This window comes from Gracilinanus agilis, chromosome 3, assembly GCF_016433145.1.
Source record: "Gracilinanus agilis isolate LMUSP501 chromosome 3, AgileGrace, whole genome shotgun sequence".
Classification (NCBI taxonomy): Eukaryota; Metazoa; Chordata; class Mammalia; order Didelphimorphia; family Didelphidae; genus Gracilinanus; species Gracilinanus agilis.
The window spans coordinates 77309427-77333150 of record NC_058132.1 but is presented as its reverse complement, the minus strand read 5'-3'; the positions used below and the strand labels follow the sequence as shown (position 1 = coordinate 77333150).

General features: G+C 40.5%; 1 protein-coding gene and 1 non-coding gene across 2 annotated transcripts; both read right to left on the bottom strand.

Moving 5' to 3' along the window:
• Window positions 1–3716: 3716 nt before the first annotated feature.
• PABPC4 (poly(A) binding protein cytoplasmic 4) lies at window positions 3717–23718 on the bottom strand. Its single transcript, XM_044671465.1, has 15 exons — window positions 23106–23718; window positions 18883–19076; window positions 17773–17888; window positions 16319–16458; window positions 15548–15642; window positions 14909–15046; window positions 14305–14400; window positions 10592–10864; window positions 9863–9950; window positions 8500–8619; window positions 5910–6037; window positions 5560–5653; window positions 5303–5433; window positions 4422–4521; window positions 3717–4085 (listed from the first exon to the last, which is right to left on the bottom strand). Exons 1-14 carry the CDS (start codon window positions 23296–23298, stop codon window positions 4435–4437), a joined length of 1893 nt encoding a protein of 630 aa, XP_044527400.1. The 5' UTR covers window positions 23299–23718; the 3' UTR covers window positions 3717–4085; window positions 4422–4434.
• On the bottom strand, window positions 12693–12827 carry LOC123243487. Its single transcript, XR_006506009.1, has one exon. It is a non-coding gene; the product is annotated as a small nucleolar RNA SNORA55 (small nucleolar RNA).
• Window positions 23719–23724: the final 6 nt, after the last annotated feature.

The following is a 23724-nucleotide window of genomic DNA, read 5'->3' as shown; positions in this document are numbered from 1 at the left end:
TTAAACCTAGGACCTCCCATCTCTAGGCCCGCCTTCAATCCAGAGCCACTAGTTGCCCCTAGATGACGACATTAAATACAGATATAAGTAAAGGTTTATATCATTTAGGTTAATAGAATCAATGTCACAAATTAAAAAAACATTTCAGTCTTGGACTGGAGAGGAATAGCTTCAAGGAAGAGCCCCTATGTCTGATGCCCTTGTTCCACTCCAGAAATACTCTGGGTGGCATGATTTGAGGCCAGTGATGAACTGCAAAGCATAAAGCAACCAGGAAAAAAACTAAGCTAACTTGAAGAAACTGGAGGTTTAGGCTGGAGAAGATTTCAGGGAGACCTGATAGCTGAGTTCAAGTACTTGCACTTTGAAGAAATAGCTATATTTTTTGCCTGACCCTAAAAGACAGAACCAGGAATTAATGGAAGTCAACAAGCAGTAAATTTAAAGCTTGATGTCAAAAAAAACAACAAAAAAATTAAGACATGTATGAAAGTGGAATGGGTCACTTTAGGAGACAAAGGTCTTTAAGCAGAGAATAGACATTTTTTTAGGTTTACTGTAGTCATGGATACATTTTTTGTATGTGGGTTAGGCTTGATGGCTTCTGAAGTCCCTTTCTAACTCTAAAACACTATTAATTTCTTGACTAGTAATGGGTTGGAGTGGCTGTCCTTAAGGTCCTTTCATGGATAGTTATGTGCTAAGAGATGAAAAGTCTTTGCCCTCACTAAGCTTTCTAGTGGGGATTTATTTATTTGAAGTCCCAAAGTTTCAGGGCTTCACTGAATTATGTTGTTTGAGAGGTGGCATCAGAACAATGGTTGTCACTTCACAGTTACAAGTTAGAAGGGACCTCAGAGGTCTTGTACTCCAAATCTTTGCTCAATAAGAATCCCCTCATTTCACATGCCAGACAAGTGGTCACCTAGCCATAATTTCAAGATTTCTGGCAAGGGAGAAGTCATCATTTGGAATTAAAGGTTCCTATTCCCCTCCAACCCATGTCTGTCTATGATATGTGAAGGAATAAACAAAAAATCTCCAAACTCTACAACTTTTTAAGATATGTTCACAAGCATACAGCCTACACGAGGCTGGCAGACGATGGACAAAGATGGGCTACAGTACGATAGTGACTGGCCCCTGTGGGGTCCAATAGCTACCACTCAGTCACTAGAAGGTGGGTATGTTCAAGATCCAAGACTGAGAATTCCTGCATCGGGAAAAGAATCCAGTTTGCAAATTTCTGGGGATGCATTTATAGTTTTGGATTTTGGACACCACCAGTGATTGCTGGCTGTAGACACCCAAGTCCCTCAAGAATCCTGTTTTTGTGCTTCTGGAGGTTGTGACCTCACTCATTTGGTCTCTGCAAACACAGTTTGTGGACAGTTCAACCTGTCCTTGTAGAACATCCAATACCAAAAATGGTTCATTCACTTGAGGTGAACGCCCAAGAGGAATTCCTCTATTGGTCAAATTGAATAATTGATTGTTTCAAGTACTGTAATAATGTATTTGGCAAATGTTAAGTACACCGATTCAGAACCCCAAAATTTCTAGGATTCTTTACTCCTTGATTTTCAAGCATTTATTCCCTAATTGATAAAATGGTCAAGGGATACAGAAAATTTCCAAGGAAGAATTTCAAGTTATTAATGACCACATGAATACTCTAAAATCATTATTAGAGAAATGCATATTAAAACAGAGGGGACAGCTAGGTGGATTGAGAGCTAGGCATAGAGGCTGTATGATCCTCCCTATCACTCTTCTGCCTTGATATCAATAATCTAGATCCTAAAACAGAAGGTAAAGATAAAAAAAATGTGAAATATACCACCTTGTAAGCCATAAGATTGGCAAAGACAAAAATGGAAAACCATAGCTATGAATTGTGAACTAGTTCCAACACTCTGAAAAGCAATTTGCAATCATTTCCCAAAATTGCATACCCTTTGACCTAACCACTACTGGAGATCAAAGTATTAGAAACTGAGTTGTCTTTCATCTGGAGGACAATATGAAATACTTCTACTGAAGAAAAATTGTTTTTCTGGAAATGTCTAAAGGATTTCCATCACTATACATTATCATTTTTTCCCTTAACTTCACAATAGGAAGGGGGAGGAAAGGAGGGTGGAAGAAAATTTAGAACCAAAAATAAAGTTGAATTAGGATCTATTACCAAAGAGTAAAGCTTCCTACTAAAAGACAGCTGGGTAATAGTGAAAAGTATATTTAAATAAATCAAGCCACCTTACATGCTAAAGCATTATATTTCATAGTAGGCCCAATGAGTGAAAATTGTAATCTCTTCACACCACCTCATCCCTTCCAGTTTTAATCATGATCTCCTAAAGATCCTTCAAGGGTTACCTACATCTATCCTTTTGGGATGCCTGAAACCTTGGTGCTTTATGGAGATTATGATGTACCAAAACATTGAAATTTCACAAATAAAAATTTCTCTTAAAAGTTTCACATGGAATGCATGAGCCTATTCTTCCAAGAGTGGAACAACTCAGTACATGCCTCTAGACCAGGGGGGTCCCCAACGCATGGCTCTTGAGCCATATCTGGCTCTTTCTGCAGGAGCCATAAAGTCATTTTTTTTTCAGGTGCCGTTACAGAAAGCACGCACTGTGAGCACTGTACAGCTCTCAAGAAATTACATTTTAAAAAATGTGGTGTTTATGGCTCTCGTGGCCAAAAAGGTTGCCACAACCCCTGCTCTAGACGTATGGCAATAATGGTGCTACCAACTTCAAAGAAATTAAAAGGATGGCACACCTTGAAAATGGAGGGAAATGAACAGTAGGTAAAACAATCAGCAAAGGGAAAAGCTACAGATAAGGAAACTGACGCACACAGGTTGTTACACAAATTCACCTGCAGTGACAAGAAACCTAATTTGATCCCAGTGTCTTCCAGTCTCTCATCCTCTCTATCCACTTTCTGACAGTCACTGGGCTGGTCTTTAGTAATGCTGCTTTTAAAGACTGGACTATATACAATGTAATAAATGTCAACAGTGTCATGAAAGGAACCATTAATCCCTTAAATTCAAGTGATTCTTATTCTATAATCCTGTTAGAAACAGGGAGAAAGGGAAGAGCCTTGTTCACTGGACCTTACTGTTTTAAGAAAGCTAAAGGTACATTTTATATTATATGGAATAAAAAGCGTAAAGATTTAGTATTTTGGGAAGTTATAGATCATGCCGAAGCAGCAATCCTACCACCTTGGGGAACTGTTTCAATAGTGATTCAAAAGAAATGTCACTCCCTAAATCAAAATCAATTTCCTTCTGGCCCCCTCTTAAATTTCCCACACAAACATCCAAGTCCTGTCTTGGCTTGAGAGACAGGGTCCAAAATTATTCACTGTATACAGTTTAAGCCAACAGAAACAGTTCCTATTTATTATAAGGAGCTGTGGGTTTTAGTATGACAGCTAAAGTGTGACAGGATCATATTTTAACATGACAATTTAACATCTACTCAAAACAGGTCTCCTCATTAGCTAGGAAATAGTAAGCTGCTTGAAAAACCAGAACAAACAAGCGGTAACCAAATATCCATGCAATCCCATTGAGATTTATCCATGTTCCTGAGACTCCTTCCAGTGAAAACTTGGACTTGTTTTTGAGAGAAATAAAATAAACTCCAGGGATAGTCTGGAAACATGGGAACAAAAAACAAAGAGGCAATTTATGAAGGTTTTACTTCTTTATTGAGAAACACTTTTCCAGACTCTGTAAATTGGATATTTCAAATAAAACCAATTCCCGATAAAACCAAAAACAAAATACTGTCAGAAAAGCTTTTTTAGAAGAGAAAAATTAAATTAAATTAAAGGTTAACAGGGTCCAGGCTACACACAAGAAACCTGTGAAATTTGACCACTGAAAAACTTTTTAGGTTTTTGAAGAATTGACCTTTCAAATTGATTTTTCCCAAAGAAAAAACATACAGAATGGCAGCAGCTTCTCCTGCCATCTATTGTCCAGTCTGTAGTACAGTGAAGAAGTCTCCACATGCTCAGTGAACATCTATGAAGGGGCTGTGAAGCTTTAGAGTATCCTGCAGAGACAAGAAAATGGAAATGAAGCCACAAAATATTTCCTAAATCTTAACATGAACCCTTGTATCACAGCATACTGGGATGGGATCAGTTGTCTTATTTTACTGCACAGTAAGATGGTACCACCCTTTGAAGGCCTCAAACCAGTTATCAGCAGAGCTCACATACTCCCAAACCACCCCCCCACCCATACAAGATTCAGCTAAGACCCAAGAATCAGAAAGAAAGGGAGGTATAAAAGATGCTGGCATGAATTCTAGTTGGGGACCTATAGGATTCCAAAGCACTTTTCAATTGTTAATGAATTATGCATATATATACATATATCAATTTACCAGTTTTTCTGGTCTAAGAGGTAGCAGCAACCACGGCCACCTTCTGAGCAGCTTCCTTCTTGGCATGATGAGCTTGTAATACTGCTACGGCTTCCTCCACCTGGACCATTATCAATTATTCATTCATTTAACAAGTACATTTAATTAAGTATTCTATGTCAAAGACAGTGAGGAAAGAAATTATGCCCTTTACTTTTAGCAATAACAATTATCTACCTCAGTTCCTTAGTAGATGCCCAGGCAACAAAATTTAATAATCAATGAACTTAATTCAACATGTTGAATTTAGCTTCTTAAAAAATCCTTATCTTCCATCTTAGAACTGATACCAAGTATTAGCTCCAAAGCAGATGAGTAATAAAGCTTGGGAAATGATGATTAAGTGACCTGCCTGGGGTCACACAGCTAGGACATGTCTGAGGCTATATTTGAACACAGAACCTCCTGTTCTCTAGGCCTGGCTCTCAATTCAGTGGGTCACCTAGCTGCCCCAACCAATATTTAGTATTGATTCATAGCAGCACCTGCTATGCACAGGACCCTGTGACCTGAAAGATACAAAAGAAAAAACAAACCAAACCAAGTTCTACTCCTAACCTGAGGGAAAGCCCCAACTGTGGGTGGGAGTGTTGTTTCCCTGATTCCTGGGTTAGGGAGTTCACCTTACTTGGTGCTGTTATATCGGCTCCTCTATGTTCATGGTCTTAAGGATTTCTATTAAATCTTCATTTTACAGATGGAAAAATTGAGTGTTTGGAGTACAGGGTTGATAAAGGGATCTTCATTAATTACATCAGGCTACTTCTCATTAGAAATAATAAGAAGAAATAATAAGCTACTTTTCACTAGCTAATGTCCTTTCAATGAATTTGAGCACTTACCTTTGAACGGAGGGATTCTGGAGACTCCAGCATGTGCAGCAGTTCTGAATTATCTATCTCTAGCAGCATACCTGTGATCTTCCCCGCTAAATTATTGTGCATGGTTTGAATCAATGGGAACAAACGCTCTCCTACAAAAGAAATTCAACAAAAACTTAAGTAAGCCTGGCTCCCTGCAAAGACCCAATGTGGCTTGGTTCCTCACCGTAAGAGGGCGGGTTGTACAGAGGGTCCCAAAGGGACACCTAGTCACTCACCTAGCATCTGCTTCTGTTCCTGGGGAGGAGCAGCAGCTAGCATGGAAGCTGTCAAGGGCTCCTGGCCTTGCACATGGACCGCTGGTTGAGGTGTCTATGGGTCAGAAGAATTAAAAGAGGTTTAGCAAAGTATCAGGGAAACTGCAAACAACAAATGAACCCAGGGTGCAACCAAAACAGGTATGGCCAACTATTTATGCCATCCAAACCCTGAAAAACAACTCCTTGAACAAAGACCCCAAGTTTAAGTTCCGGTGTCAGGTCAGGCCTCTTAAACCCAACCACAGAAACTCAGTAGCTAGCTCATCCCTCACGCCCAATGTTAATTTCGGGCCAGAGTCCCCCATTACCTGCAAAGGCTGGATGGCTGGATGGGGACTTCGGACATTTGCAGCATATTTGTAAGGAGGGACGGCTCGAGGTGCAGGGGTAGCTACAGAGGGTCTAGGAGATAAATTTTGCACAGCAGTGGGCACCCCTAAATAGAAAGCACCCAAGAAAGACTCAGTGTTAGCAAAGAACCAAGAAAACACTCAAGGATCCATTGCCCTCAGAATCAAAGAAAACTTACTAGACTTCTTATGAGTCACAATTACTTTGGGTATGAATTTATTCAGTCATATGTACCTACTCTTGGCTCCATTTCAGAATAACCCAGCTCAATAATGAACACTGCAAAAGCTGGGATGAGAAGCTAAAGTGAAGTAGGTCTTGGTTCTTATAAAGCACTTGGAATGTATGAATTTCATCCATTCTTCAGTGAAGAGGGGTGGGAGGTTGGGTGGGTAGGAAGGTTTGAGAAGAAGCAAGACTACCCATGTTGTGAAGGTGACCAATAGGGATTTCTAAAACCAGATTGACTTCAGAACCCACTATACCAAATCCAGATTAAAAAAAAAAAAATACCAAAGGTGCTAGATAGTGACATTATCATTATTTGTTTTTATAAGGCAAATCTTAAATTTAACAGAAAATTATAGACCTTGACTCAAGCCCCTAGACCTAGAAGGCACCCAGACCCTAAAGGCTTCCATTCCCTTAGATAGGAAAATTGAAAAAGTTTAGGTCAGAGGAGCAAAGTATCCTTCTAAGGTAAACATCTAAAAGTAAATGTAAAAACCTTGCACAAAACTAAAGCAGCCAAATTAGATGGAAAACAAGAAACTGCTGGGGAGTTGCTCTGATAATGGAGAACAGCACACTCTGGGACAGCAGCTATATCGACTCAAAAATTGAGTCATATAGTGTGATTGAGAGCCAGCCCTGAGGTCAGGAAGACCTGGGTTCAAATCTGGCCTTAGATTCTTCCTAGATGTGTGTCCTAGCAGTGTGATCCTGGGCAAGTCACCTAACCCATTTGCCTAGTCCTTGCCCTTCAGTTTTAGAATTGAAAAAGCAAAGGGTTTAAAAAAAAAATAATAAACTGAATACCCTTGATCCAGCAATACCTTTCTTTGGTCTGAATCCTAAAGAGAACAAAAAAGGTGAAAGGGCTGAACTTGCCAAAAATTATTTGTAGACTATAGAATTAGAAATAGAGGTGAAGATAGGATTAATTCTCCCCTTGCCTATTTTTAGCTATAATCAAATCAAGAACTTAAAGTACCCCTAATTTACCATTAAGTATGAGAGTTCATTGTTACTTACTAGAGTGACAACTCCAAAGGCTGTCCCCCTGTCCCACTGACCCCCCTCCCCTAGGCAGTGCTAGGCAAATTGAAAGACTGCCATTTGTTTCTGTGAAAGTGACAGGAAGTGACAAGGAAGAGACCAACATGGTCTAGCATTCATTCCCTTCCTTGCCTTGGCTTGGCGGAGACCACCTTTCCCCTGGGATCCTGTGTTGGCTTGCTGGGTGAGTAGGACACCACTGGGACTTCTGACTAAGGATTACTAGGAAATCCACATGGGGACAAGGGATGTGGGGAAGCCCCTGCAGGGGCTGAGCCTCATTTCACCAGAGAAGGGCTTGTTAAAATCTGACTCGGCTACATTTTTCCACCTCTTTGTAAATAAAGCTGCTAAGTCATTTTGACTTAAGCTATAATATTGTAAATTCGGCGACCACAATACTTCTTTATAACTATCATACTTAGCATAAAATCTAATTTAAACTCTTACAAGGAGATGCCCATCAGTTGGGGAATGGCTGAAACTAATTGTAGTATGATTGGGATGGAATACTATTGTGCTATATATAATGAAGGGGATGGCTTCGGAAAAACCTGAGACTTCACTGTGGTAAAAGAGAATGTAATGGACGTCTGTACTAGCAGAAATGCAATGACCCAGGACAATTCTGAGGGATTTATGGTAAAGATGCTACCCACATTCAGAGGAAGAACTACAGGAGTGGAAACACAGAAGTAAAACTGCTTGAACACATGGGTTGAGGCGGACATGACTAGGGATGTAGACTCGAAACTACCACACCAATGCAACTATCAACAATTTGGAAATGGGTCTTGATCAATGACACATGTTAAAACCAGTGGAAATGTGCATCGGCCATGGGTGGGGTGGGTGGGGGTGTGTGTGTGAAGGGGAAAGTAAGAGCATGAATTATGTAACCACGTTAACTTTTCTAAAAAATAAATATTAATAAATGTTTAAAAAAAACCTGACTTATATGAACTGATGCAGAGTGAAGTGAGCAGAACAAAAAGGATATTGCGAGCTGTGAAATGACCTAGCTACTCTGATCAAGAGATGATGGAACTTTGAATGCAGACTGAAGCACATTATTGAACTTGCTTTAGAAAAAAGAAACCAAGTCTTCCTTGGCAGGGTCTATGTGCCAAGGACAGTGGCAAGAGGGCTAGAATTTGGAGATCAGGGCATTTGGACCTTGACACAAAATTGGGGAGCAATTGATGCCTCCTAGCACTCTTATCTTCCATGTACATTATGACCCCTAGTTACTCACTTCTAGTTACTCACCCACTCTCTGAGGTGTAGTAGGGAGCCCTCGAGAAGCCTGGGTATTACTGGTTGGAGTCAGGTGTCGAAGAGCAGGGCGTGGCCCAGACTGCCGAATGGTGTTTGGTACTCCTTGGAAGCCTAATGGGGAGAAAAGTGCCAATATGGATTAAAATAAAACTTGAAAATATAGGTCAAAGATGTGTTGGATACTAGGGAAAAATATAATGCAAAAGGAATCATGGAAAAAATAGTCCTAAGAGTAGCAACTTATGACAGAACTGTAAATTAGGTATCCAAAACAATCTGAGACTCATGATAAAAAATGCCATCCATCTCCAGAGAAAGGACTGCTCAAAACACTGAATGCAGACCAAAACATATTATTTCACCTTTTTTTGAGATCTCTTCCATAAAATGACTAACAGGGGGAAATTTTTACATGATTGATTACACCTGTGAAATCTATTATCAAATTGCTTTGGGGGGGGGAAGGGAGCGAAGGATTTGAAATGTAAAATTAAAAAACCTGAACATTTTTTACATGCAATTGGGGTAAAGTCTTAAAATCTTTATGGTTTGGGGTAGCTGGGTAGCTCAGTGGAGTGAGAGTCAGGCCTAGAGACAGGAGATCCTAGGTTCAAACCCGGCCTCAGCCACTTCCCAGCTGTGTGACCCTGGGCAAGTCACTTGACCCCCATTGCCCACCCTTACCAATCTTCCACCTATGAGACAATATACCGAAGTACAAGGGTTTTAAAAAAAAATCTTTATGGTTTTTCTTCTAAATCTCAACTGTGGCTCTTAATATACAACTTAAAAATACTCATTAATTTGTAAGATATGTTTATATTCTTTACATTATATTATTTCACTTTAAATTTTTAGACGACAAAACTCTTGAGTAAAAAATTACACCACAGCATGAATTCTTTATTCATATATAGTCAATGTGTTTTCTGTGAAATGCAAAATAATGTTGATCCTAATCTAATTAATGTACCTATACTTTATGACCTTTGTCAACAGAAACTTATAGGTATAATCTGTGGATTCAAGTTACTGAACTGATTGATAAACAAAGTTAGGTGGGGGAAAAAAGGCCAGGGTTTTGTAGCTGAATGGCTTAATCTATGGCATATGAAATTTATGAATTTGGGGGATTAAGGAAGGATGACAAACTAAAAGAATGTACTTATTTGTTCCACTGCACCTGAGAAACAACCCAGCCTATGATAATACAGTATCTGCCTAGGCTCCAAATGGACTATCGACCATCATAAATACCATTTGGGTTAATACTTGAATGTTCCTGACCACATTACAATAAAAATTGCCTTCTTTACTCCCTTAGGACTAAACTGCAGTAAGTCTCTCAACTTACCTTGAGGTCTTCCACCTTGTTGCCATCTGGGATTGGGTCTCATCTGGGCTATCTGATTGGGAGCATAATAAGGAGGTCTATTCTGAGCCTGATTAAAAACAAAATCAACCTTTCACTGAATTTTATTCCTCATTTACATTAGACATTCCTCTCCATTAGTACCACCCTTTTCTTAAAGCATACAGTATAGATACCCTAGGAAAAAATATAGCTATGTTTTCTGAAATTTCCTCCCATATGAATATTTATGCAGCCTGGCATGACCACCTGTTACAGGTCAAACATTAACCAGCAGCATTATGGCCAAATACTGGTTTAAATTATAACCTATAGAATTATATACACCTACACTACATGTACAAATATGTGCCTTAAGAATTTGGGAATTTCATTCAAGGGGATCTTCCTTACCCGCCTCTACAAGTATCAAACCCCTGTTATCATAACCTAGTCTTGTAGCAGTTATGCCTTTTCAAGTATTGGCAGATGGGCAAGTCTGGTCTTGGTTCAGCCAGGCAGGGCCTGCCAAAGCTCAGATATTCAAGTCATCCATCTACCTATTTGACCAACTGGATGTCTGGATCTGCCAAATCTTATCAGTTAGTATTCTGGATTCTCTCAGGTGGAATGGTCTCATGGCAGTCATGGTCTTTCCAAATCCCTAGGATCCTCTATTTTGCTTTCAACCCCCCTCCAAAAAGCCTTCTTCCTAAACAGATCTACAAATACCTGGGGCACTGCTGGCATGAAGTAGCCCCCAGGAGTTGGCTGAAACTGATTGATGATAGTGTTGGCAGGGAGGGCTCTCATTCCTGCAATACGCTGCATATACTGATTGGTTAGGTGGGCTTTCCTTTCTTCTTTCCTCTGTGCAAGTGCAACATATAGGGGCTTTGAGCCCACAATGCGCCCATTCATTTCTGTTACTGCTTTAGTAGCCTCATCAGGTGAAGAGAAGCAGACAAAGCCAAAGCCTTTACTTCTCCCATCCTCAAGCATCACCTAAAATGAAAGTTGGATGTTAGCATAGCAGACATAAGACCTAAAGAGAAGCTGAAATAAAGCTCAGAAGTTTCTCCAGGTATCAAGCCCAAGAGCTTTTCACATTATATTATCAAACAAGATGTTTCCCCCTCTTCTGACCCTACAGAATAATCAAGCCAAGTATACATCCCTTCCACCTACTCCCACAATCTCCTCCCCTGTTTTGCTTTCTAATAAAGTATGCTTTCTATTTAAGGAGCAGTCCTGGCCCACAGTAATGTTTCCATTTCCTTGTATGTGCAGGTAGAGAGGTCCTATCCCAGTAGCCTACTGCCAAATCTAGCCTGAGCTGATAGGACAGGGATGAATTTTTTCATCTCAATAAAGGCCTGACCTGACATGCCAGGAAAAACTTTCCATTTGCCACTGTGTAAAGTGCAAGAGTAGATAAGGGATGGGACAGCTGGGTGGACAAAGGGGCTATTAAAAAGGACAGTTCCAAAGGCTGCCAATCAATATCCTAATCTGAGAAGCTAGTTTAGAAATACAAGTGCAAGGGAGTCCTACATTAGAAGCAATTTGCAGAAATAACTTTCAACTCTTGATTTTTGACTCTTGTGGCTGACTTCCAGCAGGCAGATTACACACATTCTTCTTTAGTAAAGAGATGAATAAACATTTGTCTAACAAATAGCAATAAACTATGGACTAAAACTGCATAGAATATATGAAATACAAATTTGGGTTCTTGCCCCTGAATGCCAAGGTCTAATAGGAAGGAAAGGGGGAATGAAACAGAACTGTCTCTACAAATCACATTTAGTCCAGATGTTTTCTGTCATGGATCCCTATCAGTCAAGGGAATCCTAGAGGCCCCTGCCCCTTCTTCCCAAAATGTTTTAAAATTAATATACATTATGAAGAAAAGCAATCACACAGAAAAACAATGATCAAGATAAAAACAAGTTCCTACACCCCAAACTACTCCCAAATCTGTCTACTACTAATGAACTCAAAGCTTTACTGGCTTGTTTAATCAGAGAATTGCATCTCAACTCCCCATTCCAATATATTTGTGCTTCTAGAATGTCAAAGGGTCAGCACCCTCTAGGCTACTGCTTAGTTCTACCAAAGAACAGGAGGCCTCCAACCCGATTTAGCTGTCACTCACTAACAGGTCCATTTTCTGCACTTTTATGTTCACCTCTTTTGACATTTTCCAAAAAGTAAGTCCAATGCACCCAGATCTACCAACTCCAATCCAGTGTATCATGGAGATTTCAATATCCACAGTATTTGAGAGCTATAAGCTACCTTTATTTTTAGTATATGACGTGAATAATCACCTCAGCCTCCTATGAGGCATGGGGGACTCCCACCCATTTAATTTGATTTTAGTGTTTGGGGGGCTTTGGGTAAGGCACCAAGCAGAGGAATGAGAAAACACATACATATGGGGTTAGCAGTTGTTTTGAGGTTTCAACCACTGTTACTAGATCTTGCAACATATCCCCCCACTCAGATACAGGCCCCTACTTACTATACCATCTATGACACTTTTTTCTTTAAACCCTTAGCAGTTAAGGGCTTAAGCAATTGGGATTAGTGATAGTCCAGGGTCACACAGCTAGGAAATGTCTGAGGGCAGAATTGAATCCAGGACCTCCTATCTCTAGTCTTGGTTCTTTATCCAGAGCCATCTAGCTGCCTTTCCTACCTCCTTTGTGTACATTTTCAAACTAGTCATATGAAGGCCTGGGTGCCAGTGGAGCTTATTCCATTCCCCACCCCACCTCCCAACATGACACTGATACCTGCTGGCACTTCTCCTATAAATGCAGCTCCCAAGTGTGGCAGAGTTGTAGAGACAAGCCCCAAAGTAAACAGAAGGTAACCTGTCTGGATTTCCTCTGCTTGTACTGTAGCACCACCTGTCCCCAGACAGGCACAAAGCAGCCAAGAATGGGAAAGATGCAGGTGCAACTTCTTCTTCATGCCAGACCACTGATGCTCCTTAGGGTGCTGGGCAGATTTCTCTTCCTTATCTAGCAACAATGCATTTCTTACAAGTTAAAGCCCCTGAAGGGCAATTGGGCTAGGACATACACACTGGCCAAAGAGATGGGGGTGTGGTGGAATTCACCAGGATAAGGGATCTGCAGCAGTCTCTCCTCCCTACTCCCAACCCTAACTCAATCCCCAACCCAGCAGGAGGCGGGGGAGAGCTACCTAGTGTAATGAATACTAGTAAGCACTGCTGATGACTAGATAAAAGTGTTTAGGTGGAAACTGGATGAAATGATTCCCTTTCAAGACAGAATGGAACAAATTTCCTCCAGAAAGTGTAAGATATATGAAACCAAAGATATTGTTCATTTCCAAAAATGGAATCAAAAGCATTCCTGCCTCAAAGGTCTTGATATATATATATATATATGTGTGTGTGTGTGTATATATATATATATATATATATATAGTGATTTTATATGTGACACACACATATATATATACACACACATATATAAAAGCACAATCCTAAGATCCTTTCAAGTCAAGAAGTTATTTGAAAAGCAGTTGTCACAAGGTAGGCTAGGTAACAGTGTATAGAGCACCAGGCCTAGATACATGGGTTCAAAACCATTCTCAGACCTTTCCTAGCAGTGTGACCTTGGGCAAATTGCTTAGCCTTTACCACTCCTTGGTAAGGTAACGGTTTAGAGATGCCCCCCCCCCCCAAGCAACTGTTACTAAAACATAAGCAATTGATTTCTGGGACATAGAATCTCAGGTTGAAAAGAACCTTAGTGATATCTTGTCTAAGTTATTCTACATAAAGTATCAATCATTAGCCCAAACTTTCCTTTCTATAACCTCTGTAAAAATGAAATTTGGGAGATTCCATCTTTAAGTATGTATATATATATATATATTTTCTATGGACACGTGGAAATTATCAAACTACATTTCCCGTGGTCCAACGGGTTTCTGGTTCCGGTTCTTTGGGTGTGGGGATGCCTAGGTATGTCTCCACGCAGAGAACAGTTTAAATCTCCTGGGTTAGGGGGGAGTGGCTCTCTTGGCCAGCAGACTCAGGAAGAGAAGGGAGGTAATAATGGCTGGGGCGGCAGTTTTGAATTCTTACAAGCGCGTGATCTAATAACTTTATCTATCAGCATGGCTTTAATTAAAATACTAATTTATATATTTATCTTAGCCTTTATCATTTTTTACCTTTATACCTCTACCATGGGGTCCTTGTTCTGATCCCTAAAGGCAAGCAGTTCATTTGAGTTTAATGTTGAGAATAAAGGAAGCTTCATGGTCCCTTGAAAAGAACGAAGGAGGCAGGATCCATTCCTTTTCAGTTAGGCTAGATGGCCTTCCTAGTTTCCATGAAAACATCTATTTAGCCTTCCTGATTAAAAACTACAAAAAACAAACCGAAAGAAACATGATACCTTGGCACTGGTAATTGATCCAAAAGGAGAAAATTCCTTCCTTAATTTTTCATCATCAATGGTGTCATCCAAGTTCTTAATATAGAGATTCACCCCCTAAAAGAAACAGTATGGATAAATACAGACTAAGAATATATGCAGTGGTTTTTCTGACTATTTCCCATCACTGGAATACTCTCCAGTCTTCGCCTACTCCAATTACTGACCTCCTTCCCTGGCTTCTCTCCAAGTCCCCACCTTCAACAGGAAAGCCTACCTAAATTCCAATGCCTTCTCTTTTAAATATTTTCCATATACCATATATAGCTTGCTATATACTTATTTGTATATTTTCCCATTTCCTTCAGGCTTGACTGTGGGTTGCTCAATGACTGATGAATTAACAAAAAGGTAAATTGAAAACACGAAAATACAAAATACCTTCAAAAATACATTGTATGCCCATACAAATTCTCTTAAGCACAGAGTTAATAATTAACTGAAAAATGGAACCTAACATTGTGCATTCTAAGTCTCAGTCCCCAAATAAGCCTGTGTGTGTGTGTGTGTGTGTGGTGGTGGTGGTGTCACTATCCAGAGGGTGCTAAATCTGATCCTGTCTTACCTGGTAGCGGCTGATTCTCTCCTGTTTTAGCTGCTCAAATTTCCGTTTTAATTCAGCCTGGCGTTCAACTTTCTTCTGTGCCCGGCCTACAAATACCATCTTTCCATTGATGTCTTTTCCATTCATTTCTTCAACTGCCTGGGTAAGAAAAGTCAAGTCAACTTTTGAGTTATAGACAAAGTTAGTTATGAATCTGTTCTGTTTTGGGTATACAAGCCACATAAGTCAAAAAGTCTCTTTCTTACAAATCCAATTACTGCAAATATCCAGAGCTAACATTATAGTTAATAGTTTTTCCATGAAACTTAAGATAAACTGATCATGACAAAACAGAAGACTTCCCTGATCTGCTGTTGGTAAAGGCCTTATATTCTTCCACCCTTTAGGTTGACTCTGTGTGTGGGCACCTTTCTAATGCACTATTAGAATGCACTTGAATTACTTGTGTTGTCTTACCCCTAAACTACAATGTGAGTTCCACAGGGGCAGGGATATATCCAATTTAGAGAAGTACCAGAAAATGCTTTTTCTATCATTCAGTCTGTTAATTTCTTTTTTAAAAGTCTAAAATATTGCTTTATTGCTTTTTCACAATTCTTCCCATTTCTATCCTTTAAGTGGTCCTACATGTGATCTCACCTTATTGGCATCTTCATGCTTCTCAAAACTCACAAAGCCAAAGCCTTTGGATTTTCCACTAGGATCAGTCATCACTTTGACACTTAGAGTTTTACCTGTTTTAAGATCAGAATAATTGCAGAAAATGAGACCAACATGATAATTACAAAGTCAATAACAAGCATTCATGGAAAAAAAACAGCTCCTTTTAACACAAGACAACTTTCCAAAGTGGAAAGTTTTTAAAATTAGTCACATGAAAAGATGCTCACATTTTTTAATAAGAGAAATGCAAACCAACATTGAATAGCCCAGTTTATAGATAAGGCACTGGCAAAAAATTGAAAATGATGCAAATTAAATTTTGGCAAGGCCAAAGAAATGTTGGGGGACTGCAGACTTGGTACAAAATAGAAATATGTTCTTAGAATACAGAAGTAAAGTAGAATTCTATCACTAGGATTTTAAATACCATGAAAAAGGAAAAAAAGGTAGAGCAAAAAAAATGTGAGATTATAATTTAACATAATATAGAAAGTAATCAGAATTACGGAAGGTAGTGATGGTTATAGGACCATAAGAAACAGAATACAAATAGGGAAAGACTTCTATGAAGTGACATTATTTGCATTTGTTATACTTAGGTTTCTACAAAATACACAAAAAGATTTGATAAAGCTTTTGGTGGGCCTTCTCTTTCAGATGAATTTGGTCCCTCCCCTCAAAACCTCTTCAAAGAGAATTCCAGGACAGCTTATCAAGTAGAGCCTGCTGTACACCAATCACACTCACCATATTTGCTGAAAAGCTCCTTCAGTCTTCCATCATCCATATCATCACCAAAGTTTTTGATGTACACATTGGTGAATTCCTTAGCTTTGGCTCCCAGCTCTGCTTCTCGTTCTTTCCTTGACTTGAATCTACCAACAAACCTGAAAAGTGGACAAAGACGATCATTTTGCTAGTGGCAAGCAGGAACTCAATTCAGTGGGCCACTCCACCGCCAGGTACCAATCAGTGTGCGCTGGCACAAGTCACCCAATAACTCCTACAACCGGGGCAAGTCTCAGCACCCCACCAACTTTCATACGCAAAGGAGTATGCAGCCAGGCTCAGAAAAAAAACCACAAATGAACAACATATTTGTTGCTGGACCTCAAACTTTTGGTTTCAGGGGCCAGTGCCAACTATCCATGCCCTTGCTCCCCCGAGCCACCCAATCTCACCAAAGTGCCTAATCACAGAAAGGAAATCTTTTAAGGACCCCTGAAAAATCACCCTCATTTTCATGTCATAAACTGAGGTCCACAAACAGCAAGTGGCTCATCTGATGGTGTGGATGAGATTAGTTATCATAGTAAGGATATTGTACCAAGTTTCCTGGCTCATTCAACTACACCGTAACACCAAGGCCAAGATTATTATCATGATGACACTAAGACAATGTTCATACTTTTTTACACTTCTTAAATCTGTGGAAAACTGTCTTTTTGGGTGGGGTGGGATGCTTGGCCCCTCTGTTGTCAGTTCACTTGTCCCTGCCCCCCCCCCCATGTGTGCAAAGATGACATGGATGTTCTATTTGTTACATCCCAGTTGGGACTTTCCCTTGAGCAGCCAAAGCGCCTGCCTTCCCTCCCTCCCCTTCCCCCATACCCACATCTTTTTTACGGTTACCGGAATGTCTCCAAGCTAAAATGACCACTCCAAAATGAGGTCTTTGCTTAGAAGACCAACTCCTACAATACAGGGACTGGTGAACACATTTGATTTATTTATGTTTTGGTTAAAGTGGATTCATAGCAATTAGGCCAAAGCTCTTCTTACCATGAATGGGCCAAGAGCTAGAACATGAAGACAGCCTGAGCTTACAGAACAAGGTGCTATCATTTTAAATTAAAAACAACCTGTTTTAAATATACATTGTCTCAAAGTGACCCAAATGGTCCTAAAGATAACAATAACCTGATTCAGAGTAAGCTCAGGGCCCTCAACTAGTCATCTCTCATTTTCAGGAGAGGAGAGGCCCACTGATCCCTGTAAGGGAGAGGTAGCAGGCTAAGGCTTGGGCAGGGAGCCCGCCTTGTGCAGGCCACAGCTTGGGCAGGGAGACTCACCAGCCCTGTAGTGGAGAGGTAGGAGGCCACGGTTTGAGCCGAGAGCACCAGTAGCCTTGTGTGTCCCTGTTAATATTGAGATGCACCACGGTTCATGCGATGGTTGTTGCTTCTGGCTGTGACACTCACACTTTTCGGTCGTTGAGAAGCATGCCGTTCATCTTCTCGATGGCCCTATCTGCAGCATCCTGGGTCTCAAAGTGCACAAATGCGTAGCCTTTAGAACCATTTTCATCACACACCACCTATAAAATACAGGAGCCAAATAGGTTATTGACTTAATTCAATTAAGTCCCCAATAAAAAGACAATTGTAGCCCCTGTACAAGAATCAGGAGTGATGTGGAGGTGCACCTGGAGCATGCAGGGGACTGTGGGAAAGAAGACAATTAAACTTATGGGAGTACTAGAGGAAGGCAGACTTGATTAAGATGAGGCAAGACATGTAGACAAGAGCTACGTAACAAACAAGTGTCTTTAACTATCAGTGAAGAGCTTGAATTTCATTCAGAAAGCTATTAGGAGCCTTGGAGGGAATGTGTTTAAGAGTGGTCTATCCCAGGGCTCTACCAGAGTATGAGTAGGCCATGTGAGACTACTTGGTGGAAGGGGAAAAGCCAGAGGCTGAGAAAAATTCTAAAAATTCTAAAGCTTGTTCAACAGGGGAAAGAGGACCTAAGCTAAGGTGGTAGCTGTGGGTGAAGTAAGACAGGGCCAGATATTGAAAGGGAAGGAAGCTGATGTAGAGATGGCAAGGTATGTATGATCCTGAGGAATAAAAAATTGGAAATGTTCCTTTGTCATTTGTCAAAATAAAAAATAAGAGTGAAAAACCAAAGGTAAATAAATTTTTAGGGAGAAGGCCCATGATAGGGGGGAGATTTGGAAATAACAATTTCCTGAGTTGGGCTAGAGGTGCCTGGACTTTGGACCCATGTTCAATCATCTTTATGTATTCCAGGCAGTCTGGGATCTCCTTGCCTTTGTTTTTAAGGTTCCCAAGAATATCCACTAAATACATGTAGTGCTATACCCTTCTAAAAGTCACCTGCCTGAGGACTAGTAACCCAGATCTTCTCACTTCCAGGTACACACTATGGAAACCAGACTTGGGAGATTTAATAGTGTTTTTCTAGCCTTTTGATAAGTACATCTTATTTGGGGGCTTTTAAAATTTTTATTATACTGCCTCCCCTTTTAAATAAAAGTCAATTTTGTCATGGGAATAACCACTACTTACCTTGCAGGACAAGATGTTCCCAAATGCTGAAAAGGTGTCATAAAGTGCCTTGTTGTCTATGGATTTATCCAGGTTTTTAATGAAAACATTCCCAACTCCTGATTTCCTCAATGAGGGATCCCGTTGAGACCACATGATACGGATTGGTTTGCCTTTAATTACATCAAAGTTCATGGTATCCAGGGCACGTTCAGCTAGAGATGAAAAACAAAACAAAACAAAAAAAACCCCCAAGGTACTCAGTCTGTTTTGGATAGGGCAAGGAGTTCCTAATTGCTGAAAACTGCTAAAAGCCTTTCCCCCCTTCAAAAAATCCCTGACCTTTGTATTCTTATCCAGCTAAGGTCTGAGGTCTTTGGGTAGTCCAGTTTTCTCTTTCATGAATGAGATCAGACTATGGACTCATAACATGGAGGAGGAAAGACACTTCAGGATTCCCTTAAATTCCTGATACCTCTTTCAGGATTAAACTCACTCCCTGAGAATATAATAGCCAACTACCTAGAGGGCTTGAGTCAACTCATTTTGAGTTCAAATCCTGCCTTACTAGCTATATGACCCTATGCAAGTCACAACCATCCTCAACCTGTTCCCTCATCTACAGAATGCTCAGATTGATCAAGTGAGATACTATAGAAAAGCATTCAACAAATCTTAAAGCATTATTGATGAATTAGCTATTTTTTACAGCTCAGACCTGTTTAGCTTTCTAGAGGATATTATGTTCTTTCCTCCTATTTCCCAATGCCTCTTATTGTTCTATGAAAACTGAGGAACACAACCCCTGATTTTGAAGATTGTCCAAACTTGCACTAATGAAATCATACACCCCACCATAAAAATTGTATAAACCTAATTTAAGAACTTTTCTTTAAAAGTAACTCTAGAGTGGAGGGGGAAAAAACCAGATTGGTGTCTCCTCTTCTGACCCCAACATCTGGGATGGATACCGAGTTAGGCATGTACTCAGCCCAAAAGTCCAAATTTTCTACATGTATTCCTAGACAATATCTGGGCTAGTAAGACTGGAGAAAAAGTCCATTCTATTCGCTGTACATTTTAGAAAAAATAAAAACCCAAAGTCACTTTGTTTATCAGGGAGAAGAGGTATGGGGAAGGCACTGGAGAGTATTATTAGAAGATCTGGGCTCTTCTAGTCCCAGACTACCCTGATTTAGTGACTGCAGGATGTCACTTCTGAGTCAAATGCAGCATAAACACAAGCTTGGACTTGGATAATAACTAATTCCTCCTATTCTCAAGGAATTCTGGCAAATAGGGTTTTTCCTGAACCTCTTTAAGATAATGGCAAAGAGTGGGCTCATTTTGATTCTGGTCTGACAGGCCATTCAGCTATCTTCAGCACAAGTTCAAGTCAGAACCAAGCTGTCTTCATTCAGTCAGTGCTTCTTCAGTTTATCAAACAGTACTTCAGATATTTTGAAATTTTCCTGCTGAGAACATTTTCAATTAAGACACCAGAGGGATCAAAATACAAAATTATTAGTTGTAAGGTATTTGCATTTCTTTCACCAGCAAAATGCAATAGAAATGGTTTCCAGTTCTGGGTCTCTGAAGAATCAATAGGTGCACTTCCAAATTTAAAATTAGTGTTGTGCCCCAAAAAGTGCTTAATTCACTATTCAATCTGATGCCATAGTCTAAAAATGATACCAACTTCAGAATATATTTATTTCTACTTGTGTTATTAAACAAGGGGAAAAGATTTACTTTGATTTTAAAAACAGCAAGTTTTATTTGTCAATTCATCAAACTGAATATAAAAACAATATCCATTATATAAAAACTTATCCTTTCCTCCAGAATTACTGACACCTGCTAAGGAAACTTTCATTCTCTACCCAATGGTTGCAAACCCCCACAGGTTCCATTTATGCTAGAATGGGTTAGGGACAAATAGAAAACTGAGAATAAAAATTGTGTGCAGGAGGAGAAAGAAACAGTCCTGAAGCGCTATTATATATGTTATTTGGTAATAAAATCTTAGTATAAATGTGGGCAACTAACATAATTGACACCTGGGGTTCCATTTCAATGATATGAATCAACAACTTTGAAAAACCTAAATTTCAAGAAGGCACTTCTAAAGACACCTCAAAGTGGGCAGCATTTATTTATAGCAGGGAGAGGACCTGCAAAAGTATGCCTTGGCAAAGACACAAAAACCAATAGCTTATGTTATCTGCAACTGAACAGTACTTTTGTTCAAAGGTGACAAGCAGTCTTGTAGCCAACACATGTACCAAAGAAAGCATTATTTCCCCTAAAAAGGCCCTGTTTAGCCTCTTAGCACTGCTTCTCCTAATCTTTTGTGTTCTTACTGGTAGGGTTCAAAAATCACACTGTGCACACACAAAAAGCTACATCTCACTACTGATTAGAGCCCTAACTGTGAAGGCAAAAGCCTGGGTTCTATTTCCACTGTCTTACTCTGACCTTGAATAAATAGCATTCTCAGGCCCTCAGACTCCCAATTGGCTAACATGAGATATCAGTAACTGAGAACTTAGGGAGTGTGCTTTCCTGTTGCCAAAAGTGGTCAATATGAATTTAGGATTTATTCTCAAGTTTTAAAAAAGTTGCTTAAAAGGCTTTGGTTTTGTATCATTTGCTAACAGAACTTTTACAATGTTAAGAAGTAGGTCATCTAGTCCAAAAACAATGTATTTATACAAAATTCTCTTTAGCCCTTCTCCCACGTGATGTCCACTAGTTGGGATTCAATATTCCCAAAGTTTTAGTTTGAGAAAACTAAGGCTTATGGGGCAGGTAGGTGCCAGTGGATTAAGAACCAGGCCAAGAGATGGGAAGTCCTAGATTCAAATCTGACCTTACTTATTAGCTGTCTGACTGGGCAAGTCACTTCACCTCCACTGCCTAGCCCTTACTATTCTTGGCTCAGAACTAAGAGTATTGATTCTAAGACAAAACACACACACACACACACACACACACAAACTAAGGCTTGTATAAGCCAGGAAGTGGCTAAGCTATAGATGCTGAACCCAGTGCTGTTACCTACATTATGCTTTCCCTCTCCCTAGGTGAGGCTCTAGCACTAATCATACCATTCCTAGACACCCAGAGGACAGACAAACCAGTCTTGTGCTTCAGGTGGACACTGCCCAAGGAATTCCTTCTTGAAAGCCTTATCAAGACTTTCCAACTGACCTGTGGACTTGTCATTTTTATCTTAACTGGGAAAAACACCTGGCCATAACTGCCACAGTTAACAAACCACACTTCCCCAAAATTTATACAAAAAAACATAATTGTGTTCAATTGGTTACACATGTGCTCTGTGCCGGGGGCTACCAACTCAAGACGCAGATGGAGATTTTAATCAGCAAAATGGCTGCACCTTCTCTTACCCCCTTGGGATTAGCTAATGATCAGCAGTTCAAAACTACCGGTTACTTAATACTTTAAATGCTCTTGGTTTTAGGACAGTGTGTTATAGTTCAGCTTTGTCCAAACAGTACATGGATGAGAAGTCTAGCCCTCCCTTCTTTGTCACAGGTCATAACACCTAGGAAGAATTAGAGAACCCCCAAGAACCACCACATGACTATTACTTTGCATGCCTGCTGCAGTGAGAATCAAATGAAATACTTTTAAAATGCTTACTTATCTACAGAAATGCTTGTGAGATTCTACTCCTTTCCCCACTGGGATGCAAATAATGGAAGACTATACATAACTGATGAAATTTGGGCTCAGAGAGTGACTTACTCAAGAGGTAACCACTGGGGATGGGATTAAAGACTCAAGTTATTATTAAGGCCACCTACCAGTTATAGAACAAATTGTGTTGAATCTTTTCAGTTGTTTTTGGAGAAGCACTTTGGCATAATGTAAAGTGCAGGGGAATAAGATGCCTGTGATTTGAGCCCCAGCTCAGGGGCAAACTGGCTTTGTGGCCATTGTCAAGTCACTTAAATCTGAGCCTCATTAGCTTCAACTGTAACACGATACTGTTACTCATATTACCTACCTAGAAGGGTTGTTTAAAGGAAGTTTTGCCAACTATAAAAATCATGAAATAAATACGAGCCTTTAAGAAATGCAAGCCTAACAGAGTTAACAGCCTTAAAAGCTCTACACACTTCCAATACTACTGAAGTGTGTCCTCAGAAGCCCACACCAGCCCCCAAAGTGTAGCCTAAGGGGTGGGTGAGGAGCTCGGTCCCTATCATACTCACCATCAGCTGGCTGCTGAAAGTTGACATAGGCATATCCCAGGGAGCGCCTGGTAATCATGTCCCTGCAGACCCGGATGGACAGCACGGGTCCAGCAGGGCTGAACTTCTCGTACAGCATGGCTTCGGTGACATCTGAGTGCAAGTCACCGACATATAGGGAGGCCATGGGGTAACTGCTCGCAGCAGTGTTCATCTCCCCACCCCCCAATACCCCGAGCCCCGCCAGGAGGAACTTTTTCTGGAACCAAAGCAAGGAGAAAAAAAAGACAAGACTTTTACAGTTTTGGCCGAGGCCAAAATCTAGCCACAAGTAAAGGGAAAGAGAAGTCTGAGCCAGCCAGGGAAGGTTGCGGAGCCTCAATGAAACGTGGAGATGATACCCCGGGAATCACAGCCGCATGTTAGGGGAGACACAAGCGACACAGACAAGCACGACAAAATGGGGCCGAAAACCACGGTTCAGGCTTCTGTTCCAGCTCGGGCGGCCTCTTGGCTCTTCCCAGCTCGACGTCCCCCTTAAACGAGGCCCCGCAGACGGGCGGTGGCAGCTGTCTCCTTCCCCGCGGGGGACAGCAGAGGAAGCCGGCCGGGAAGCAGCAGCCGCGGCGGCACGCGGGGG